General features: G+C 37.9%; 3 protein-coding genes across 4 annotated transcripts in view; 1 reads left to right on the top strand and 2 right to left on the bottom strand.

Moving 5' to 3' along the window:
- LOC126875184 (venom serine protease Bi-VSP-like) overlaps nucleotides 1-807 on the top strand; it is a 111,694-nt gene extending 110,887 nt beyond the window's left edge. For both annotated transcript variants that reach the window (XM_050637945.1, XM_050637944.1), the window contains exons 10-12: nucleotides 72-344; nucleotides 428-524; nucleotides 687-807. The gene's annotated coding sequence lies outside the window, so the exon portion shown is untranslated. The remainder of the gene's footprint in view (nucleotides 1-71; nucleotides 345-427; nucleotides 525-686) is intronic.
- A 4,149-nt stretch (nucleotides 808-4,956) lies between these two features.
- Nucleotides 4,957-24,255, bottom strand: part of LOC126875162 (uncharacterized) — a 72,283-nt gene continuing 52,984 nt past the window's right edge. The window contains exons 3-4 of the mRNA XM_050637888.1: nucleotides 8,746-10,546; nucleotides 4,957-8,640 (exon numbers count right to left, since the gene is read on the bottom strand). Coding sequence (XP_050493845.1) covers nucleotides 5,141-7,042 — 1,902 coding nt within the window. The 5' untranslated portion in view covers nucleotides 7,043-8,640; nucleotides 8,746-10,546 and the 3' untranslated portion in view covers nucleotides 4,957-5,140. The remainder of the gene's footprint in view (nucleotides 8,641-8,745; nucleotides 10,547-24,255) is intronic.
- On the bottom strand, nucleotides 21,940-23,672 carry LOC126875179 (uncharacterized). The gene is made up of 2 exons (XM_050637920.1): nucleotides 22,166-23,672; nucleotides 21,940-22,089 (listed from the first exon to the last, which is right to left on the bottom strand). Exons 1-2 carry the CDS (start codon nucleotides 23,186-23,188, stop codon nucleotides 22,057-22,059), a joined length of 1,056 nt encoding a protein of 351 aa, XP_050493877.1. The 5' UTR covers nucleotides 23,189-23,672; the 3' UTR covers nucleotides 21,940-22,056.

Below are 24,255 nucleotides of genomic sequence, written 5' to 3' on the forward strand. Positions count from 1 at the left end.
GATGATTCATAATTTAGAACTACTAACTCATGTATGTATTAAAAATTAAAGAAATATATTAAATTTTATAGGATATTTATGTTTAGTAACCAGTAATTCAGAGATTGGTATTCATGGTTACTATAACGAGGCTGTAGAAACGCACCCTTTCTTCTTTGCAAATGGTCCTGTATTTATGTCTAAGCCGAAACTGGAACCTCTGAATAATTTAGATTTATTCTTGTTATTTTCTAAAATACTTATCTACAGTATACCATAAGGAATGATACCGTATCGCACCTAATCAAGTGCCTTAAGAAACATCAACAGGATATCACAGTAAGTAATCCCTTATCGACAGATATGTAAGTAAAAGTTATGTGTCATTGTTATACACAATTATGTGTTAGTGTTATACACAGTTATTTATCATTTTCTATTAATTCAGTTGTAGCCACTACAATATCTATGACACTGGTAGTAATTATAAGAACAATAATGATGTTCTATAAGAGGAAATGATGATTAGGAACAAAAACTTACAGGTAAGTCAAAGTATATGTTATTTGCCATTTGAAAAGAAAGTTACTAACTTGGAATTTTTTGATAAATAATAATTGTGCAAAATATATTGGATTTCAAATTTGTCAAAAATTGATATTTAAGAAGCATTGTAATAATATAACATTAATATTTTGATTTTTCAGAAGATATCATGCGGTGGATGGATAATATGCAAAAAATATTAAGCAGTATATGAATTTTCCTATTGCGTAGAGATAACAAAATGAATTTTAAAAAATGTCGACACGGTAATAAGAAATAGCATCATGACAAAGAATATATAAAGACAGTTTCATTTTTTATAAATAAAAATTTGTTGTTCCAGATTTTGAAATACAGTGAAACGTTTAATTAGTATCTTAATATCTTTAAATAATTATTATTTTAGAATCAATTGTAATTGTATCATACGTACTTTTGAATTCGTGCAAGAACATATGTAATTTTGAAGTAGTTATTATTAGGAAACTGTTAGACGCGAACAGTATGCGAAAAGTTAGTATGCAGTGTAATAATTATCAATCAAAACACAAGAATTAAATTCTTGAGGAAAAAATTTCCGGAATTTCTTATTTACATGATTATAAAGAAATCCATAATAAAAAGGAGCTGCTTTCTAATACTTCTCTTCCTTGTAATGCCTACGTTAACAATAACGAGGTTCGACTTTTTGTTTTTAGAGGGATACTGGAAAATTTGAAAGTACAGTACCATTGGGAAGAAAATCACGATATTGAAAACGATATTTGCAAGTAAATTTCCAAAAAATCTGTTTTCAAATTTTCGCTTTCTATTTCACATTAAAAGAAAGGGAGGGCTGCCTTCTTTTTCTGCAAGACAAAACAAACATTCTGAATCTCGTATCAATGAATGATGTCAATAAGTTATTTTTCTTTTCAGATTGAACAATATTCCAGATTTATTCATAATTTCATACTACGCGAAGAATAGACTTTCATAGGTATATAAAGGAAATATTAAGTATAGGAAAACTCTTTTTCGTTGTAGGTGACATATGCTTCACGGTTGAACACATGTATTTTTGAACACATATAAATGAAAAAGTACTCTTATGGAGAAAAAGAATTGATACCTTCGATTGACATTAGATAATGTATATAAACTTATGAACAATCACTATCACTATCAGTTTGTATTTTAGGTGCACACGCAGATTTGTTGGAGTTCTTATAAAATGTACTTCCTGTACGAACGTTTTATTCTTCCAAATTTTACGATACTATGTCTCATATGATAACTATATGGATTAAACGTAATATAAATGATCCGAAAATAGACTCGAACGACATTAATTGTCTTTCTATTTATACCAATATCGAAAATACAAGTAAAGCTGGAGCAATAGTATGCAAGAATGGACTATTTATTATTTTAAACCAAATCATAGCATATTCAGAATGCACAGTATTATCATGAAATGTAAATGAATCAGTTGTAAACGAACGATTTTACTGTAAAATCGTTGCCGCCTTTTTTTCATCTGAAATATAGCAGCAATGAGTACATTCTTTTAATATATAATAAAACGAGATATCTTTATAAAGTTACATATGTCATCACTGGTAACTGTTATCTCGTATGACGCCAAATATACCGTTAGTATGGAATGATATTTTTATGAAGATATACTTTAATGATAGATTTTATGAATGAAACGTTATATAAGAAAAATTATCTCTTGTTATTCTATGAAGTGTAGTAGCTAATGAAGATTAATTTTACGAAGTATTAGAGCAAAAGAGAATTAAAAAATTAAAAAGATCTAAATAAGATTGTTCGTGTGGCTTAATTATCTCAATTCTGGTACACCACTTGTTACATTCTAACTAATTAGCGCTAAACAATAACTTGCAAATATTAAAGATATTAACACCTAAAGGTTTTCAGGAAATTTTATAATATTTGATTATTGTATATCTAGTCATTGATTGATAAAATTTCTTGTATAAGCATAGATCGAGGTTGACGTCATACGCAGATTGCATATCATTGACAGGTATCGTTTTAATTTATTTTATGGCTAGAATCGTTTGAATATTATACGAATAATTATTTCCATTCGAACGATTAATAAATCACGTACCTATAAAAGATATATTACGAAAAAGAGGTGACGAAACAAAAAAATATTGGAAATTCCGTTGTCATTAGATCAATTACTTTTGCAATGATTTTTATTTCCATGTAATTACATATGAAATGGCTAATTCATTAACATCTCCTCGAATCGAATATAATTCGTTACACTTCACAACGATTCAAATAATGGACGGGAAATATATAATAACTTTCCTGTCCTTGCGTTAAAATAGTACTGTACAAATCAGATGATACAACCTAACCCCAACCTAACCCCAAAAAACCCAATTACATCCACATTGCATGACAGCACACTTGCAATGGATTTTTGTGATTTCAATGTCACAGACAATGACACAACTAATCAGAACACGTTCGAGGCTATAGACATTGAAATTACCGCGTGTTTAATACGTTTAAAGCATAAATCTAAATTTCACGCGATTATTTCTTTGTACATTGTGAAACTCTTAAATTATCTTAATCGAATAAATAATCCTAATGTAATAAAACATCTTGAAATAGACCTAGATATCTGAAACAGAAACTCGAAGGATAAGAAATCCTAAAAGGTACTAATCCTAAAATAACAAACTCCTAAATAATAAACAAGTGATAAAACCTGTTATAAATAATAAACCTTACCTGGAATAATCAAATCCTAACTAATCGAAAATAAAATAAGGCAAGCAATTCTTAATCTTTCAAGTAATTTTTCCGAAAACACAGAAAGATAGAGAAATTAAAAAGACGCAGCACAAATTGCAGCACAATGAAAGTTTCGGAGCGATGAATACGATCGTATTAAACTAAATAATTTTCAAAAGTGAAATTACACTGAAACGTATATCGATGATATTTGTCATTTCTACGATCTGTTTCGCTTGATCGTGCTTCTTTTCTGATGTAAATTCAATTTATAATACGAACTAAGTTTCCTTTATTATTATTAGTCCTGCGTCTTTTTAATTCGTCACTTCTTTTATTTCAGAACAATGACGGGCTCCAAGATGCTGTTCGGATGTTTGGCGTTAATTGCTTTTCTGCATCCATTAGTTCACGTTTGTACTTCGAGTAGTACAGCTCAAGGTTTGTACTTCGAGTTGTCTTTTTCCATGCACTTCAAATTCCAATACGATCTGGTCACGTGGCCTTCGTACAATTTCGAAATTTTACCTGTTTGGTAATCGTCAATGAAAAAAGAAGTTATGCGTGACCTCAACACATTGAAACAATTTTTATGATTTTTTATTTGCCGGTTGGTCAGCAAGTTAATGGAAAAATTTCACTTAACTATTCGCGTTAATCTCTTCGGTTTAACATTTGGGAAATGCTTCGTTAGCTTCGGGAATATTCCAACGATTCGTTTTACGTACAAAATAAGCATGATAAATATTACATCACGGTAATGTAATATCGGAATATATTAAAGGTGTAATTTTGTTCGATTAATTATAATTTATTAATAATGGATTGAAAATACAGATATTAGTTAGACAGAGAAACGATGTTTGATTAACAGGAAAACTAAATGCAACGCTCGTATTTACAACAAATAACTTGACAACTATTTGGTAACTCTCTCTCTCTCTCTCTCTCTCTCTCTCTCACTAGCAACTCTAACACTCGACAACACTCGCAACTCAATTCTAACGACTCTATGCTTCGACGTCTCGATCAACTCTGATTCTCGCAACACGCACACTTTTCGATTCGCCTTGAATAGCGAAACCGTCCTTCTTCTAACGTTGTCTATTGTTTCCCTCATACCTATGTAAGAACTACCAACTACGTGCCTTTAGTCACGTAGGCACTCTTAAATGTAAACGAACCACAGAAACACGACGTACACGGTTTTTCTATTTTCAGCCGATCTCCAATCAAAGCTATTCTACGATATTACAATCGGCCTTTCCTGACAATCACATCTGCCCTCAGATGTGCTCATCAGCGCCGCTCGCACTTACATCACTATCGTCAGCATTCCACCATTTCATGTGATCGGCTGCCGTGGAAGTTGTACGTGGCCCTTCGTGCTCCCCCTCTCGCTGCACTATGTATCGGTCATTTCGCAGGACTTTTATCACCCGATACGGTCCAAGAAACTTCGGATGCAGCTTTAGCCCGGGACCCCTCTGCATCCTCTCGATTGCCACTAGATCTCCCGTCCTGTATGCTGTCGCCTTCTTGCGTCTCCTGTTATACGCCCGCTTGTTTCGGATTTGGATCTCCTCAATCCGTCTCTTTGCGTCCGCACGCAGCTGATCTCGTTCCTCTTGGAACACCGCGGCCTGTTCGTCCTCGATGCTACTGCTCCTCTTTCGCTCTTCCTCTATCTTCCTCTCCGTTGTTTGTTTACCCATTTCACTCTTGTCAGGGGCTTTGATCGTCGTGGCAGCATCGTGACATTTTCGTAGGCTCGGTTCGTACATGGAAGACGTTAACAACTTACCATCTACCGAGACTATGATCTCTTCTTTTTCGAAGGTCTTCACGTTCATCGTGTCCTCGACAATCCCATCGTCGTCCTCGTCATCCACATCCTCTGTATATCGATATTATTGGAGGGATTCCGCACGTGCGACTTCCCTTGTCTTTTCGTTCGCCTTGCATTCACTCTCTTCGAGTCTATCCGAAAACTTGAAACAACCCTCGCACCCGCAACGCTATCCTTCTCAGTAAATTCGCAAATATCATCAACAACATCCTTAGCCAGATTCTTCCTCCTCGTGATGTTCGCTAAGTCCTCCTGCTGGCCGCAAGAATCCGACGAGGACACCATCTCTTGGTCCACTTTACCAATCACCACGTGTCTTGCCACTATTCTCCGTTCCTCCGACACTTGCTGCACAGCTGCCCGATACTTCTTCAAAACTTCTGCTAACTCTTCTTTATTTTCTTCCAATTGCGACAGTAGCTCAGTTCGTTCGCGACTAGCTACATTAACACGATCTTCTGCTTCGGAACGTTGCCGCAGTACTTCCTGCAACGAAGCCAGCGTCTCATTCGGTTCTTGCTCCAGTGCCTGTTTCGCTTTAACTGCAACTGCTCTAGCGCATTCTGCATCTTCTAACTGGTTCTTCAGCTGTCGTAAAGCTGCTTTACCCGTCGAGTCACCTTTTGATCTCTCCAGCATCGTTTGAGCGTCTCTTAGCAATGCTTTGGTTCTCTTCAAATCTCTTTTTAGCCTATGTTGCATGTCCTTAACGTGTGACAAATCTATCTCACTCGCCTGTGTCTCTACATCTATCTTGAGGACTTCCGGACACTCATCGGGATTTTCGTCCTTTATTCTACTAATAAAAGATTCTCCCCCTTTTATAGTTATTTCAACAGTGTCCAAAAAGTCTGCGCCAATAATAAGCGAATGTTGCATCACTGTGTCTGGAACTACGTGTATGGTTATACAGTACGACTCATTGTCTATAATAATGTTCGTCGAAAATTTCCCGAGCGTAAAATTACTTCCGGAACCGACACCGCGAAATCCAACGATTTCCCGACTTAATCTGGGCGCTCCGATTTTCACATGCTGATCTGCTCGCATTAGAGTCAGCTCACTACCGGTGTCTATCAACGCGCTCAATTCGAAATTTTCCATCTTAACATCCTTACCACGCCTTGTTTGTAACGACCGAAACACGCTGTAAACTTTTTTTGAGGGCTCACCCAAATTGTCGCAACTTGAAGCGATGTGTCCGTACTCCCTACATTTGAAGCATTTAGGTCCTCTCGACTTGCTCGGACACTCCGCACACACGTGCTCCGCATCACCGCAATTGTAGCATCGCGCCTTCCTCGCATCTCCAGATCGACCGGGTTCCTTGTTCCTCTCGGTTTCGGACAGCTTCGCCACCGGCTTTACCCTGCTACTCTTCGGCTCCTCAAATTTCGTCCTCATCTCCATATCTCTTTTTATCGCTTCGTAGCGCCTGAAACGCTCTTTTAATTGCTCGATATTCCTGGCTCCGTATAGCACAGTCTTGTTCGCGACCTCGTCGGGAATGCCTTGAATAATGTAGTCTATCAAGGATTGCGTATCAACCCTTCCTTGTTTTGCAATCCCGCACATGTGATACATATATTGTTGCAGACTCTCATCTGCTTTCTTCTTTCTATGGGATAACTCGCCATGTATCTGTTGGTCGCTTACTACATTTTCAAACTCATTCCTCAACGCCTTTTTTAGCTTTGCCCAGGACTTCGCGCATCGTTTTTGTCGTACGAAGGCCTGAGCGGAGCCTGCGAGTAATTTCTTAGCATAGGCCACCATGTGGGCGTCTGACCAACCCCACACTTCTGCCATTTCCTCGAAGTCTTCCACCCACTGATTTACCCTCAGCAGATCATCCCCGCTGAATTTCTCTAATGAGTCTTCCACGTCTTTAAGACTCAACATCGAACCGACGCATACCTTCTGCTGCTACTCATCGCGGTCCTGATACACCGCTCGCGTGCCTCTCCTGTATTCTCGCGCGCCTTGTTTATCGTCCTCGCCTTCACTTTCGTCGGAGCTCTCTTCTTCCGACGATACATCGTCTCCTTCTAGGGCCGCCTGTAGCCGCGCGCGTAGTTCGGATTTTCTTCCCGTTACCTTCAACCCCAAGCTAACGAGACGCGCTCTCAGCTCTTTCGTCCTCAGCTTCTCGAGGTCTTCCTCTCCCTCTTGACTGCGTTCGGCTCTCTGCTTGCTTCTTAGATCTCGCTGGTTTGTTGGTTCTTCGCCACGCTTCGAATCCTTAGGAGTAGATCGACCAGGTTTGCACGCTCTGTTCAACCTGGCAACCAGCACTGATCTCGCACCGGATATAGGCAGATTCATCTGTGCGAGCTTACTCCTCAGCTCCTCCAGCGTCAAATCCTCTTCACCCGACAATCGTTCGTCTTCAACGTTTGCCATTTTATTCTATTCTTTTCTACTTCCGCACAAATAGCTCCGTTAAATCGTATCGTTTCTCTGTCTTATTCAATTCCGGACGAGCCCCCACTTGTAATATCGGAATATATTAATAATGGATTGAAAATACAGATATTAGTTAGACAGAGAAACGATGTTTGATTAACAGGAAAACTAAATGCAACGCTCGTATTTACAACAAATAACTTGACAACTATTTGGTAACTCTCTCTCTCTCTCTCTCTCTCTCACTAGCAACTCTAACACTCGACAACACTCGCAACTCAATTCTAACGACTCTATGCTTCGACGTCTCGATCAACTCTGATTCTCGCAACACGCACACTTTTCGATTCGCCTTGGATAGCGAAACCGTCCTTCTTCTAACGCGTTTTTAAAACGCGATGGCGCTATCACTTTCTAAAAGCGTCGTCTTTACATTTCCGATGGCCACGGGCACATCCGACTGCCAGATATACAATGTATTATAAAAGTATCATTACCACACTTTTCATGAAAAGAGCAATTTTTCTTGATAACTATACTCTGTAACATAGATTGAAGTCGCTGATTTGATCCCTCTGATATCGTTGTCTTATGAGAGTCTCGCCTGGTCTTGATTGGTTCTGTTGACTCCTATCGTTGTGAAAAATCGATTCATTGTATACCTTTTTTGTATAGAGAATTATTTTGTGGTAGAATATAATGTTGTAATATTTGTGGTCTTTACTTTACTAATTTTGTCACTGAGCCGCTCTTTGGTTCGTTGAGCGATTCATATTCCGCATATATTCCGTACTTGCTTCGCTTGGTACTTTTATAATTTTCGCAGTTACAATAAAAAATTTAATTCTTAACAGATTAAAGATTTAACCTCTTGCTTTATAGTGTACAATAATTTTTTTTTTGTATAGGTTATGTGATCCTTAGTTTGAGTAAGTAGTACATATATATGTATATATTTACCTGACAAGCTTTCATTTCAATCTATATTTAAGATTAATATTTTATCAGTTTCTGTTCCTAACAACGTCGAAGTAGTCAATAAGTTTGAAGAGTATAATTAAGGAAGTTATGAAGCAAGAGGTTAAGAACAAATTCTGAAAGAGGTTATGTACAACTCAGTAGTACTGCTTTACATTACTTTGCGAATTACTTTTCAAGCATAAAAATAGTTTAACAGCCATTTATAGTTACTTCCTTACCATTACATTCATTAAATTCGTTTGATTTTGTAAACAAAATAACCACGCTGACCAGTCTCTTATTTAAAATAGAATTATTTTGTCATATATCCAACAGTTTACTTTCTCTTCGTAAATATTATTAATAATTTTATCAATTTCGTATACTTCCATACTTCGTATAAGTGACAATGAATCAGAAGAGTTTCATGGCAATATTGAACAACATACAGTCAACTACAACACCATTAGATACATCCACCATACAGTCAATTACAACACCATTAGATAACAGCAATACAATAGATTATAATTTTCTACGTGTCATTGATTCATCATCATCATTTTCCATTTTTTTAGCATATGTAAAAACGTATCTGACGTAATCTTACCTCGCTCTTTGAGTACAAAAATCCATTCAAATGAAACAAAGGGAAAAGAAATAAGAAAACAAACACTCACATACGAATCTTCATTACATAACTGTATGTGCTCCTCGAGGTATAATTACTCAGACACGTTACAGCGTACCTTCTTCGTTCCCTGATGGCTGATGTTGATCGTTGACGTTTATAATGAAAGAATTTCGTCAACGGCGCCATTTGGATCCCTGTTGAAAAATTAAAATAGCCGCAACAGCACCATTAAGCTCATCACCCAGAGTAGCTCTTGTTGCTGAGTCGTGGAGGAATTATTATCATCAACGACATAAACTATACCAGTTCCGGTAACGTTCTTCAGATGGTCCAGGCACTCGAACTCGCAACATCGCTCTCCAACACGGAATTTCTTGCATGTCTGTAGTAAAAAGAAATCGAATCTGATCCGTCGTATCGAGTAGTCCAGTGATTAGGGGGTTTCGGTGTTTGTTGACTCTTTTGCTATATCTGTCGCTATATCTTGCTATTTCCTCTTTGACTGTAGGTATCTTGAGGTCGCGATGGATGGTTTCGTTGGTAACATACCAAGGTGCGTCTATTAAGGCTCTTAGCGTTTTCGATTGGAATCGTTGTAGTATTTCGATGTTGGAGTTACTTGGACAGCAACAGCTGGTGATACTGTCATACACCTCCATTTATAAACTTTCGAAAATCGATGTGATCTTCAAACTTTAGTGTATTCTGTTTCACAGCACAAAATGTTTCCGAAACGTACGTTTATTGTTACAATAAACTCGACTAGTGGCTCTGAAATACTATCCTTGAAAAAACAATGGGGAAATTGGAGCAAAAAACAGAAGGAAATAAACAAAGACCTTGTTGGTTCGTAAAAATAAAATATGCTACAGGAAAAACTTTTTCCAACGGATTGAGATGCGACAAGCTTTAAAAGCTATGACGCGAATCGAGCGTTTGTCTACAAGAGCGCATTTTCGGTGGATATATATGTCGGAATGACATTGGGGATAGGGTTGTCGGTGTTTGAGGAGTCTTCATTGAAGGTAACCATCGTTGCGGTGTAACGAAGATACGATTTATTGACACAGGTATGAATAACACAGGTTTGACAATCTACCACGGCGGTGAGACGTCCGCGACACTAGTGAGAGTGGTCTCCGGTTCAATAACGAATCCGCGGCCAACGGGATGACAGATGGGCGTTCTCGCTGAATCTAAGTCTGACTCGTAAAAATAATTGCTGAGCGTAAAGACGTTACTCTTTGGTCGACTGGAGCGCGTAAAAGAATGCCCTTCCCGTCCCGATGATGCCACAGAGGAAAACTATAATGGGGTGTGTCTAAGGACACGAGATCATCGGATTCGTCGAGGAAAGCCTTCGTTTAGGAAGTAAGTGAAATTGACGTTGCTGCTAATTGGTCAATCTCCATATCGGTGGTTAGAAAAAGATGCTAGCCGCCCTCGAGGGAAAGTTGCTAGTGGGAGACGCCGCTCGTTGAAAAATATGTCTCCCCTATCTTCCCGTAGTTGGTACAAAGACTGTTTGTCTGTTTGAAGGACTTTAGTTAACTAAACCTTAAGATTTATAACGGGCCCTCGGGCTAGCCGAACATGTACTGCGGAGACGCATCGACATCTGGCAATCATCTTACTCGAAGAATAGGGTCTGCGTGTGGCGAGCCACGGCACAGAAATCGTTGGAATGTTTACTGTCGCGTGCCGCTACAACTATTTCTTTTAAGGAGAGCTATAGAATCACTCCATACCTCTGTTAGGTAAAAACGTTCATCCCTTGACCGCGGCTACGTTCGGCGACTGGTTGTCGCCTCGAGCCCAAGCTCACTATCATAAATCTGGAACAATTACAATCGGATTGAATAACTACAATTGTTCAATTACAGCTATAGTAGACTCTAGGTTACAATGTTGCGGGATTATCCAAAATTCCAAAGGCTCCGGTGTTCTTTCATCTCCGACATATAATTATATAATGACTCATTGAAAACCAGCTTTCATTTTTTGTTGATAGTATGGTAAGAAAATGTGAAGTTCGAACGCTTGTAACGATTGCCTGAGTTGCGTCATCCTTGGTTTTAGGAAAAGATAGGGAAGTCACTCAAGGGTGTCGCGGCTTCGATGTCTTTCGTAGCTGTGACGCGGAGGCCACTCGGTTGTTCTTTGAACAATCGTCAACGTGGACGAACGTCAAAGCGAAACCACGCGAATTCGGCATTTCCGATAATACGGAACACTGTAAACGCGACTGCGTTGAATTCGTTCGATTAATTCCTAGTAGTATCTATAAACAGTGAACCTAAGGCCCCATACACAACTGCATACGCTAGGTTGTAAGAAATAATAGCTATATAAGTATGTAGCGGCACATGAGTTAGAGAACGATGCAAATCGAGAGCGACTCATATTATTGTTTTGCCTCGTGACACTTACACAATCTTGACGTACATGTAACGTCAACAAATATCTCCAACAGACTCAGGAAACCTGAACCGCCTTGCACACGACACCGACTCCCAAAACAAAGGAATATGAATTCGGCACATAGGCATAAGATAAACGAACATCTAGAAGGGCTGGTTCTTGATCGAGTCTTTCAGTCTTTCGGTAACGGTCAAATCGCACACTTGTAATCCTATTATAAAATAAAGGTACCTCGAACTCTGGTTCAAGAACCCAACATTTTTTTATTATTATTTTCCCATTATTTTTACGTGACATTTTGGCGATCCTGCCAGGATCCATTCGCTTCAGTGTAAACGAAGTTACGATTTCGGTCTACGGACATTATTGAAGATCGAAGGATTCGAACTACTTGTGTTATGAACTTTGGTGCCAATAATTTACCACGGTGGACCAAATCAACGGGGCCACTGTCAGCATAGAACAAATCAACAGAACGAGTTTGACACTCAAACAACACATTTGAACGCGCCACAGAGGAAAACACCGCAAGGGAACCTCATTCTACGAACTTACGTATCAAGGTGAGAAAAGTCGGAATTCTTTTAAACAATATAGAACGCGAAAAGTTAGTTTCTCTAGTAACTCTAGCGAAGAGACAATATGAACAACAAGAAAGACTCAAAAGCCGAGACAAGTTTACCCTCTACAAGTGGAGTCCAAAATAAAACGGGATCACTCGATTCCTCTACCAGAGCAATTTTAGACTTAATACAGAGACAGAACGAAGAATTTCGACAACAATTTAACGAAATAAAGAATGCTTTAAAATTAGCGAACGAAGAAAATAGAAAACGCGCTAACGAAATGGAAATATTAGGTAGAAACCTCTCTCGTGTTAAACTACCACAAATAAACGTAAAATCAACTGAATTCGGTTCTATGATGACTGACGATGACGATAATATATCAGTATTAAAACACGATACTAATCCACCTCCACCTATGCCACAAAAGCCACCAACATATGTCCAACCATCCAATCCAACAGCTACAAACTCTGGAAATCTAAAAGCTGTTTAGTATCTCCGATACTAAACGGAGAAAACGATATAAGTGTAGAAGATTTTATTCGTGAAATAAAAGAAATGAGAATGATGTGTAGCGAACAAACGTTATTATTAAAAATGATCAAAATAGAGAAAATTGTAGGAAAAGCCGCAATGACGATCCGCAATATCCATATTAACGAATTCGAAACTCTGTACGAAGGATTAAGACGTAACGTAGCTACTCAAGCATCAGTAAGAGAACACCAAGATCAGTTAAGAGTGATAAAGCAAGGAATAACCGAAAGCGTGCAAAATTATAACATTAGATTTCGACGTGTTTTCAACAAACTTCAATACAGCATTACCAATGAATATAAAGACGAACTAACTCGATGAGCGATGAACGATCGACTATACATGGTTTCTGTGATTGACTATGTAAGAGGCCTTCATTCAGAAATAGGACACGTGCTATTGGCTAATCCCCCCCCCCCCCCCTAAACATCATCGATGCAGAAAAAAAGGCAATGGACGTGGAAAAATACTTTCGCGAAGACAACGCTCGCAGACGGATGACACGACAAACAACCACTCCACCATCTTATCGTAACCAGACGTCTCGTCCAGTAGGTAACCGCTTCACGATTACAAGTAACATGAATAACAAAACTCCACCCACACAAAACATTCAACCAAGAATGAATAATTTTACAAAGCTTGAAAATCGACCATTAAACGGAAGGCCACAAATGAAATGTTTCAAATGCAATCGATTGGGACACCTTGCCAATCAATGCCAAAATTTTCGAATACCGCCTCAAACAAAAGCCCCTCCAGGAATAAACCACATTCAAGAACAATCAGAATTAACAATGCTACCTCAGGAAGATTATCCACAATACGACTACAATTACCAGGACAACCAGGATTGCGATTTTTCGTTGACTCGGGAGCAGGAATCAACTTGCTTAAACGAGGATGCTACCCAGGAAGAACAATAATACCAGACACATAGAAATTCTCCATAGAACATTCCAAATACGAATCCAATTCTAAAATTAAACTAAATTTATTCAACAAAGAGATAGAATTTTCCTTAGTAGATGATAATTTCCCTATCATAGAAGACGGCATATTAGGCTTACCCGGTTTAAATCAATATCGATTCGAACTCTCCAATAAAACATTAAAATTAGATAATAATACCCTTTTGCTGCAGCAAGAACCAACCCTCGCATCGGGAGAAATAGTTCAAAAAATTGTATACTTCGACGGAAAGCCAACGCCAGTATGCTTTATCAATGGTGGTAAGTTTTCAGTCCAAATTTCTAACATTATTGAAAATATAAACACTGTAGATCAAATCGAAAAATTCAAATCTTTGATTCGACTATCGCACATAGAAAAACCTCTTAGAGAACCTATGTAGTATTTTCGTCTGTACCTACTTAAATTATATTTATCTTATTTTCCTTTAAGCATTCGTGAACGTAGTGGTAATGAACTTCAATGTGTTTAGAATTTTTTGTGAAATTTCCGTACTTTGCTATACTTATCACTCCAGAGTTATCGTCATAAATTTTTACAGGGTTATTGTCTAGATTTATATTGAAGACCTTCATAATTTCTCTAATAGACATTAATTCACTCACCGCTTCCGATAGAGCTATATACTCTGCATACGTCCAGGCTTTTGTCACACACCTTTGTTTTTTAGATTTCCAACCGATTACATTTCCATACAATTTAATTACATATCCAGAAGTAGATTTCCTATCTAAATGATCTCCTGCCCAATCAACGTCCACATAACAATCTATCGTTTCACACTTTTCATTCCTTTTCTAATGTAACCTTAAATCTTTAATATTAAATATTTCAATATTTCGGTACAAATATTTCAATATTCGCAAAGCATATTTAAAATGTGTCTCGCTACAACAATCTTGAAATCTACTTAAGATAATTCACACTATAACTTATATTGGGTCTGGTATTTGTACTAATATACAGCAATGCACCAATTAAGTTCTTGTATCCAATGTCATTTCTATTTATCTCAGCGTTTTCAATTTTTAAATTTGTTTCCGTTGGTGTACAGTACAATTTGCTGTTTTGTAATTTATATTTGTTCGCTAATGATTCAATGTATTTCGTTTGGCTTAGTTTCATTTCATTTTTTATATAATCATACTCTATATTTATTCCAAAATATTCTTTTACTTCACTTAAATCTTTCATTTTAAATTTATCAGGTAATAGCTTCTTTACATTTTGTATCCTTTTTTTGTTTTTACTACAGATTAACAAATCGTCTACATATATTAGCAAATAAACAACATTTTCCCCCTCTCCATGAGTATATAGACACAACTCTATATTATTCTTCTTAAAATCCAATGTCGTCACATACCTATCAAAACACTCATACCAGTCCCTCGGACTTTCTTTTAACCCATAATGCGCTTTCGATAATTTACAAACTCTATTCGTTCCGTCTGCATATCCCTTTGCTTGATTTACATATACCTCCGAACTTATTTCGCCATTTAAAAAGGCAGTTTTTACATCCATTTGCTCAATGATTAATCCATTTTGACAACAATATGATAGAAGAGAAGAGAATATATGTCATCAACGACTACGTTTCTTTGTTGAAATCCTCTTACCACTAATCTAGCCTTATACCTGTCATCTGATTTTCTCGTGTAAACCCATTTTACATCTAATACTTATTTGCCTTTTACCCTCTCTACCAATTTCCAAGTTTTGTTTTTATAGAGACACTCTATTTCTTTATCCATAGCCTGTTTCCAATCTTCACTATTTTCACAACAAATCGCCTCCTCAAATGTACAAAGGATATCTACTCTACAATAATTTGCGTGAATCTCACTACTGTTTTCCTTTTCTGGATACCTTACTGGAGTTTTCTTATTACGTGTAGATCTCCTAGGAATCTTTAAGCTTTCAGAACTATTATCATTTTCATCTTCTCTACTTTCTAACTCTTCCTTATTCATGCTATCCAATAAATAATTATCTTTACTATCATCGCTAACTGCATCGAATGAATTCTCCTCAAAACCGATACATTTTTTGTCTGTTTCTACGACCTCTACATGTCGCTACTGTTATTTTTCCACCTAATAGGACTCTGTAACCTACTTCGCTATATCCTAACAGAATTCCCATATCTGCCTTCTTATCCCATTTAGAAACTCTTTTTTGTTCTGGCCTTCTTACAAAAACTTTACTTCCATATAGATACAAATTTTCAACACTTGGTTTTCTCTCGAAGAATATTTCAAAAGGTGTCTTTCTCTCTACAATGTTTGCTAGTATTCGATTTTTCAAGTACGCCGCTGTACATATTATTTCCGGCCAGTACTTTTTATGCACTTTCGCTTCCGTTAACAAGCAACGCGCCATGTCCATCACTGTTCTATTATACCTTTCCGCTGTCCCGCTTAATTCATGTACGTAGGTAGGACAATTATTTATTATGATATCTTTATCCCTAGCAAATTTATAAATTCGATTGTTTAAGTATTCTCTTCCATTACCGCATCTTAATATTTTTAACCTCTTGCCCCTTAAGTTCTCAACTTCATTTACAAACTGTACGAGAGAATGACAGACCTTATCTTTTGATTTTATACAATAGATCCTAGCTATTTTACTATAATCATCGATAAATGAAATAAAATATTTCTCTCCATTTAATCCGGTAGTCTTAAAGATACCGCACACGTCCGTATGAATAATTTCCATTATCTCCCTAGCCTTAGTTCGATTATTTTTGAAAGATAAATTATGAATTTTACTTTCTATATACACCTTACATTTGAACAATTCCTTTTCAAATTTATTCGGTATACCTGTCACTAGCTGCTCTTTACTTGCCCAAAATATTTAAGTATCTAAAATTTACGCGTCCTAGCATCCTATGCCATCTTTCCTTTTTACTCATACCACTACGTTCGGCACTGTTTACTAAGTGCTTCTTCCTTTCAATATACTTTTCATTTTATATGTACCATTCTCTTTGACCGCTAAAGCTGTAAGTTTATTGTTCTCATCTATTATTTTTGCAATATTTCCTTTTGAAATAACCATATTATTATTATCCGTTAACTTGCCGAAACTAATCAAGTTTGCGGACATTTTTTTCACATAAAAAACTTTATTCATATTTATTTTATTTCGTTTTTCAAATGCTTCAAAATAGCTTATAACATTTCATTCTTTTGTTGCCTTTATCGATCTATTATCGCCCAAATATATATTTACCGGTTCTTTAAGGTCGATAGATTTATCAAAATAATTTACATCGTTAATAATGTGATCGGTACAACCGCTATCTAATAGGCATGTTATTTCGTTACCACTTATCTCGTTCATCTCGTTGCTGTGTGCTGCGTGCGCTGTTGCCATCCATGTGCCTGCTCCTGAGTTGCCATATTCGCTCGTGTCGGCTGCTGATTGATGATGGAAGTTTCCACGCTCCCTGTTCGTATTGCCTTTGTTTCCTCTTCCTCTGCTGCGACCACGTGTTGACCCACGCCGATAACTGTTACTGCTTCCCGCTTGGACGCCATTTTGACACTCTCATGCAAAATATCCCACTCTTCCACATTTGAAGCATCCTTCCTTTTTTGCAGCAAAGGCATTAGTTTTCATTTCTCCTCGATTAGACTTATCTTTCTTTTCCGCTATTTCTATTTTATTCTTCACGCACGCTACCGTTTGTTTCTCTTCTTTCACTGCATCTATTATATCCGCTATGTAGCTATACTCTTCGGGTAACGTATTGTTTTCGCACTGTATTCGAATTGCTGACCGCTTGACGAGATGCTTGATTGAGACTGACTGATCTTCGGGTGTAAACCCGGTCGAAGGATGTTGACTGTTCGAAGGATGTAAAATCAGTGATGTTCGGAGACGATGCTGTGTCGGAGGAAAGCTAAGGATGGGTGTGTCTAGCGCACGGGACCATCGGATTTGTTGGTGACGATTTTGACTAAGGGAGTGAGGGAAATAGTCTTCGTTGTTAATTGGTTAAACGAAGGGTCTTAACCGCTCTCGAGAGAAAGTGGTTCGTGGGAGGAAAGTTGCATCATACGTGAGAAAAACCAACTTTCCCTTGTCAAGCCGTAGTAGACAAAGGTCTTTAGAAATGCTTTGGAAACAGACGTTTGTTCAGTTTGAAGGATCTCGACTAGGAAATTCCTAAGATTTATGGAAGATACTTGAGACTATTGAGGGTACGCAGTGAGTATCCGAAGACATCTGGTTGCCATTGTCACGTAAAATAACAAAATAAAAAAAGGAATTTGAGGTAAAAAATAAAAAAAGAAAACTTTATTTTTTTTCTAACATCAATACACTTTACAATTTACTTCCGAACTCTAGGCGTGACTTTCTAACACTGACTCTTATGATTTTACTTTCGATCGGATCCGATTACTTTCTTTTGTCACCCCTCAACATCCCCACCGTCCATGCATTTGCTAGGCGTCCGCGATCGTTGCCACGTGCTCTTTCTTCTAGAACCTTCGGTGGAAGGACCGTTGGGATGTTGATGGTTCATTAGGCACTTCAGCGATATACATTGTCGCCGAGTGCCGCCACATCTTTATCTCTATCGTCAGTCCGTCGGATTTGAAGTATGCCGGTCGTGACATACCCCCCTGGTTAGATTGATCTTGGTCCTCTAAGATCGTAGTAGAATGGAATTATTTAAATGTAGATCAAAGGATATGTTTATGCTTTTTTTCAGGAATCGCTATGAATTGATTTTCTGCATGTTATGGTACAAAAGTTATTTCGTTAATCTTAAATATAGCAATTTTACAATATTTGTTAGTGTTCGAGAAGCTAATAATTTCAGAGGCGTAATCATGTTGTAGTTTTCGATCGTGAATTGGTTGGGTTTGTTTACAAAGCGTAATTCCTATCCCGTGAATTTAAGGCAACTAATTAAGGGTATTGTTACTAGTGCTAGGGTCAGCATTATCCTGAAAAAAGTACGCTTTCAATCGGTTACCATGTATCTTTTTCTTAGCATTGTCGATAGAAATAATGTAATAAGGAGTTTTCACATCGTTAATTCTGTAGGGTCCTAACCATTCAATGTCCAACTTATCTCTTTTATGGTCGTTGTGAATTAAAACAAAGTCTCCTTTCCTAAACACAGTCTGAGTTTTAACAATCTTTCTTTCTTGGTCTCGCTTGTATCGTTGCTAATTCTGAATAAGTGTTTTGTGAGCTGTTTCCCAATATTTATTCAACTGTTTTTGCCAAAGTGAGTACATATCATCATAGGTAAGTGTGGGAAATTTGGATATTGCGGAAGGTAAGTTAGCTTTTCGCCCAAAGGTCAATTCAAAGGGAGAGAATCCTGTTCCTTCATGTTTCGCGGTGTTGTACCCTAAACAAATGAAATTAAGTACTTCATCCCATTCTTTGTCATTGTCGTGTAATGCAGTACGAATTAAATCTTTAACTGAGGCATGCGTTCTTTCGAGGGATCCGTTACTTTGTGGGTGAAATGAAGTTGTTTTGATGTGTTTGATTTTAAAAGCTTCTTCAAATTTCGTCATTAAATCACTAACAAAATTTTGTCCCTGATCTGTTAGGATCGTTTTTGGTGCCGAAAATATGTAAATATAGTGTTCAATAAGCGCGTTAATTATGGATTCAGTTCGTTGCGTTTTAAGGGGAACTAGTATCAGATATTTCGTAAGTTCATCGTGTATTGAAAGTATGTATTGGTTTCCGCGTTTGGTTTTCGTCATCGGTCCTATGATGTCCATAGCGATTTTGTCGTTAGGGTTAAGTGGCGTGTCTGAGATTTGTGGGGATTCTTTGGGTCTGATACGTGTTAGTTTCTCCTTTTGACATGTGTCGCATGTTTTCACAAAGTTTTCTACTCTTTCTAAAAGTCCGGAAATTTTGAATTTATCCTTGATCCGTTGATACGTTTTCTGTATCCCTAAATGTCCTACGGTGTCGTTATGGTTTTCCTTTATTGCTTGTATTATTTCGTTTTCGTCTAGTTTTAAGATGGGATTAGGTGCATAAGTAATTTTCTTGTACGTGTCGTTAAAATATATTAGCATGAGTTTAATCTGTGTTTTCTCTAATTCAGTGAAGTCGTTATTTCCTATGCCGATTTTTGTTGTATCTTTAAGAATTTTGTAAAGTCTTCTGATCCAAAGTGTCTCGTCGTATTCTCCTAAGTCGTTTCGAGTTAATTGGTAAAATGTTTGGTCATTTGGTTTAATTTCTAAGAGTTTCGGATTCTCGTTGTTGTCTTTCCATGCGTTGAATGAATTAGTGTGATCAATTACTAGGTCGAGGTTAACTACTTCGTCGCGAGTTACTGCGTGAACTCTAGATAAAGCGTCTGCAGCTGTGTTATCTTTACCCTTTGTATATTCGATTTCATAGTCATATTCTTCGAGTCTAAGTCTCCAACGAATCAGTCTGCTAGAAGGGTCTTTGCAATTGTGTAGCCACTTAAGAGCTTGGTGGTCGGTTCGAATAATGAAGCGTCGTCCTAACAAATATTGTCTTAATCTTTTCACGGCCCATACGATGGCTAAGAGTTCCTTTTCTGTCGTGGTATAGTTTCGTTCGGGTGGATTCAGTGTTCTTGAAATGTAACAACAAGGATGACCGTCTTGCGACAGTATTGCTCCTAGTCCTTCGTTACTTGCGTCGGTAGTTAAGGTAAAGGTTTTGTTAAAGTCTGGATAAGCTAATATTGGGAAATTACAGAGTTTGTCTTTTAAAGTATCAAAGCTAATCTGGTGTTTGTCAGTCCAATGGAATGGTGTGTCCTTTTTTGTTAAGTCTGTAAGGCTTTTCGCGATTTTGGAAAAGTTTCGAATAAATTTGCGATAATAACCTGCTAAACCTAAGAATGATTTCACGTCCGTGGCATTGCGGGGTAATCGAAAGTTTTTTACAGCGTCTAATTTCTTGGGGTTTGGTTTGACACCTTCGGATGAAACTACATGGCCTAAGTATTCTAATTCCGGTTTTACGAATTCACATTTGTCCGGTTGCAATTTAAGTCCTAATTCTCTGAGTCTCTGAAATACTATCGCGAGGTTTTCGTTATGTTCTTGAATCGTTTTTCCGAATATCACTATGTCATCCAAATAAACAAAGCAGTATTTTCCTACAAGTCCAGCTAAGGCTCTGTCCATTAATCTTTGAAAGGTAGCGGGTGCGTTTTTAAGTCCGAATGGCATTCGATTGAAATGAAAATGCCCTTGCGGTGTCGAAAAAGCGGTATATTTTTTAGATTTCTCGTTCATTGGAATTTGATGGAATCCTGAGGATAAATCAAGCGCCGAAAAGAATTTTGCGTTTCCTAGTTGTGTTAAAATGTCGTCTATATCAGGTAAAGGGTAAGCGTCTTGTTCTGTGAGTTCATTTAGTTTCCTGAAATCGATAACTATCCTCCATTTCTGTTTTCCTGAGGCGTCTAATTTTTTCGGAACTACCCATACCGGAGAGTTATAAGGGGATTCGGATTCTTCTATAATATTTTTCTTCAACATGTCTCCTATTTGTCGCGAAATCTCGTCACGGTGACATTCCGGTGGTCTATACGATCGTGTGTTAATAATTTTGTCTTTGGCTAACGAAATTGTGTGCTGAGTTAAATTAGTACAGGGTAAAAGATCGGTTTCTAAATTAAAGATGTCAATATAATGAAGGATAATCTTTTCGATGGATTCACGGATTGGTTTTTCAATGTGATCTGTTCTCACTAGGCTTTTTAGTTTTGATACGTTGGAAAAGTCATGAGAATTTTGAATATTGTTAGAAATTTCAACGTTTTGCTCACCAGTGTTGATAAAACATACTTTAGTTGGTTTGCCTTCCAAATAGATTGTTTGAACTCTGTTTTCTCCAGGAGTCAAATGTATTGGTTTCTGAAATAAAATGGTTTTGTCGTTTAATCGGATTTTGTCATTGGATATTGAATATTTATACTTCTCTAAACATGGTAGCCCAATGATTCCGTCTTCGATAATAGGGAAATTGTTCGGTACTATGTGAAAAATGTGATTTTGTCCAAAAATTCGTTTCGTTACGTATTCGTTAGTTTCGTATTTGTCTCGTCCCATAGAAAATTTTTGTTTAGGCCCTATTTGTATCGCGTTGACAGTTTTGTTACGTTTCACCAGGTTTATCCCTGCTCCTGTGTCGACCAGAAATACTCGCTCTTTGGTTCGGGTTGACAAAGGTATTGCGAGTAATCTTCCCGTGGCGATGTTGACTCGTATGTCTCGTACGGTTCGTCCATCTCCTGGTTCGATTGTTGTTTCTTGTATTTCGTCCCATTCCTGGACTGCCTGAATCCTTGCGGGTGGTCGATCGCGCTGGTAGAAAATTTTGACACTTGTTGGCAATGTGTCCCAGCTTTCCGCACTTGAAGCACTTCATCTGCGCGCGTTCAGCAGGTGATCTATTTTCTACTTGGTTAAATGTAGCAGGTTTCTGAGCTACTGGCGTGTTAGGCGATCTTGATGGTACATTAGATCGTCTTACCTGCATATGCTGGTTGTCGGGGCGATTACTAACCGAAGGTAAGCGATTACATGACCAATTAGGTTGTCGTTCTTCTCGCAAGTAGCGTTCTACATCGGCTGCCTTTTTTTCAGCTTCCGGAAGATTTAAGGGTTCACTGCTTAATAGTATTCGCCCTATGTCGCGTCTGAGTCCCTTTAGGTACACACGAACAGTCTTCTTCGTGATTTCTTCAGTCATAATTTTACGTGTTAGTGGTTGTGGGTACTCATTGGTTACTGCGTACAGCAAACGGTTGAGTATTCTTCTAAACCGAATATTAAAACTTTGCATTGATTCCTCGCGTCCCCGTCTCAACTCTCGTAATTGTTCTTGGTACTCATCCGAAGTCACTTGTGCTGCTAAGTTATTTCTCAGTGCGTCGTACAGATCACCGTAATACTCAATAGGAATGTTGCGAATACTTTGGGCTGCTTTCCCCACGATTTTTTCCACTTTTATTGCTTTTAGCAATAGATCTTGCTCCATACAGCGATCCTTCATACTTCTCACTTCTTTGATGAAGTCTTCAACTCCTACATCATCATCTCCGTTGAGCGTTGGGATGTAGCGTATTGCATCCTTAGCTCGTAGAGTGGGAGGAGCGGGCGGAAAATAGCCTCTTTCTTCCACCTCGGGTTGTTCGATGTCGAGGTGGACAGGTGGGGTGTCTGGAGCTGCTAACTCTGACAGTTTGCGTGCTTTTGCCATATTCACGGTGCGATTGATTGCTGTCGACGCACTTTCATTGTCTTCGGTGATAATGGAAACAAATTCATCGGTCGCAGGGGATCCGAACCCAGTCCGTAGCGCTGCGACGGTTTTCCCGAGATTCTCGATTTCTGCTGCCCTGTGTCTGTTCTCTTCGTCATTTTGCATAGACAAACGTAACATTTCCTCTCGTAAAAGGGCAATGTTCTCGTTCTGTTTTTGAATAATGTCCCATATTGCTCGCAACATTGGGTCAGTTGAGGTTGAAGTTTGAGATTCGTTTGCCTTAGACATTATTGCGCTGATTTATAATTTTCAGACGAAGACGAGTCTTGGCTACTGAAGCTAAATTTTCTTTCACGGTAACGTACAAAGAAATTCAGTTTACCTTTTATTGTTATTTCACTTGGTTCGTGATAGTTACTTTGTTGTTGCGGATGACCGTAGTCCCAAATAATTCGATCTTCCGTAGATGATGAATGTCTTTTGGTTTCCGAACAAACACTTTTCACTATCCTGGCAGGATCGCCAAAATGTCACGTAAAATAACAAAATAAAAAAAGGAATTTGAGGTAAAAAATAAAAAAAGAAAACTTTATTTTTTTTCTAACATCAATACACTTTACAATTTACTTCCGAACTCTAGGCGTGACTTTCTAAGACTGACTCTTATGATTTTACTTTCGATCGGATCCGATTACTTTCTTTTGTCATCCCTCAACATCCCCACCGTCCATGCATTTGCTAGGCGTCCGCGATCGTTGCCACGTGCTTTTTCTTCTAGAACCTTCGGTGGAAGGACCGTTGGGATGTTGAGGGTTCATTAGGCACTTCAGCGATATACATTGTCGCCGAGTGCCGCCACATCTTTATCTCTATCGTCAGTCCGTCGGATTTGAAGTATGCCGGTCGTGACAAACTGATGGACAAGTAATGATGGTAGGTTCAACGTTTAATGTATTGTAATAAGCGATATTCAATAACAAAAGGAATATAAATAGAGTTTAGTGTAGTTTAAATAAGCGATATTCAAGAACAAAAGGACCGATTATAATATCGTCGCACGTCGATGCACATGTCACCGAAGGTTCTAGAAGAAAGAGCACGTGGCAACGATCGCGGACGCCTAGCAAATGCATGGACGGTGGGGATGTTGAGGGATGACAAAAGAAAGTAATCGGATCCGATCGAAAGTAAAATCATAAGAGTCAGTCTTAGAAAGTTACGCCTAGAGTTCGGAAGTAGATTGTAAAATGTATTGATGTTAGAAAAAAAATAAAGTTTTCTTTTTTATTTTTTACCTCAAATTCCTTTTTTATTTTGTTATTTTACGTGACACACACTCTGTGTCCGCTCAACTC

The sequence above is a fragment of the Bombus huntii genome, chromosome 17, assembly GCF_024542735.1.
Source record: "Bombus huntii isolate Logan2020A chromosome 17, iyBomHunt1.1, whole genome shotgun sequence".
Lineage (NCBI taxonomy): Eukaryota > Metazoa > Arthropoda > Insecta > Hymenoptera > Apidae > Bombus > Bombus huntii.

Bases quoted from the DNA above. Each gene is read 5' to 3' on its own strand.
- LOC126875179 (XM_050637920.1), bottom strand. From the start codon at position 23,188: ATGTCTAAGGCAAACGAATCTCAAACTTCAACCTCAACTGACCCAATG. The intron at 22,090-22,165 runs GTAAGACGATCT...TTAACCAAGTAG, and splicing joins CCGACAACCAGCATATGCAG to AAAATAGATCACCTGCTGAA.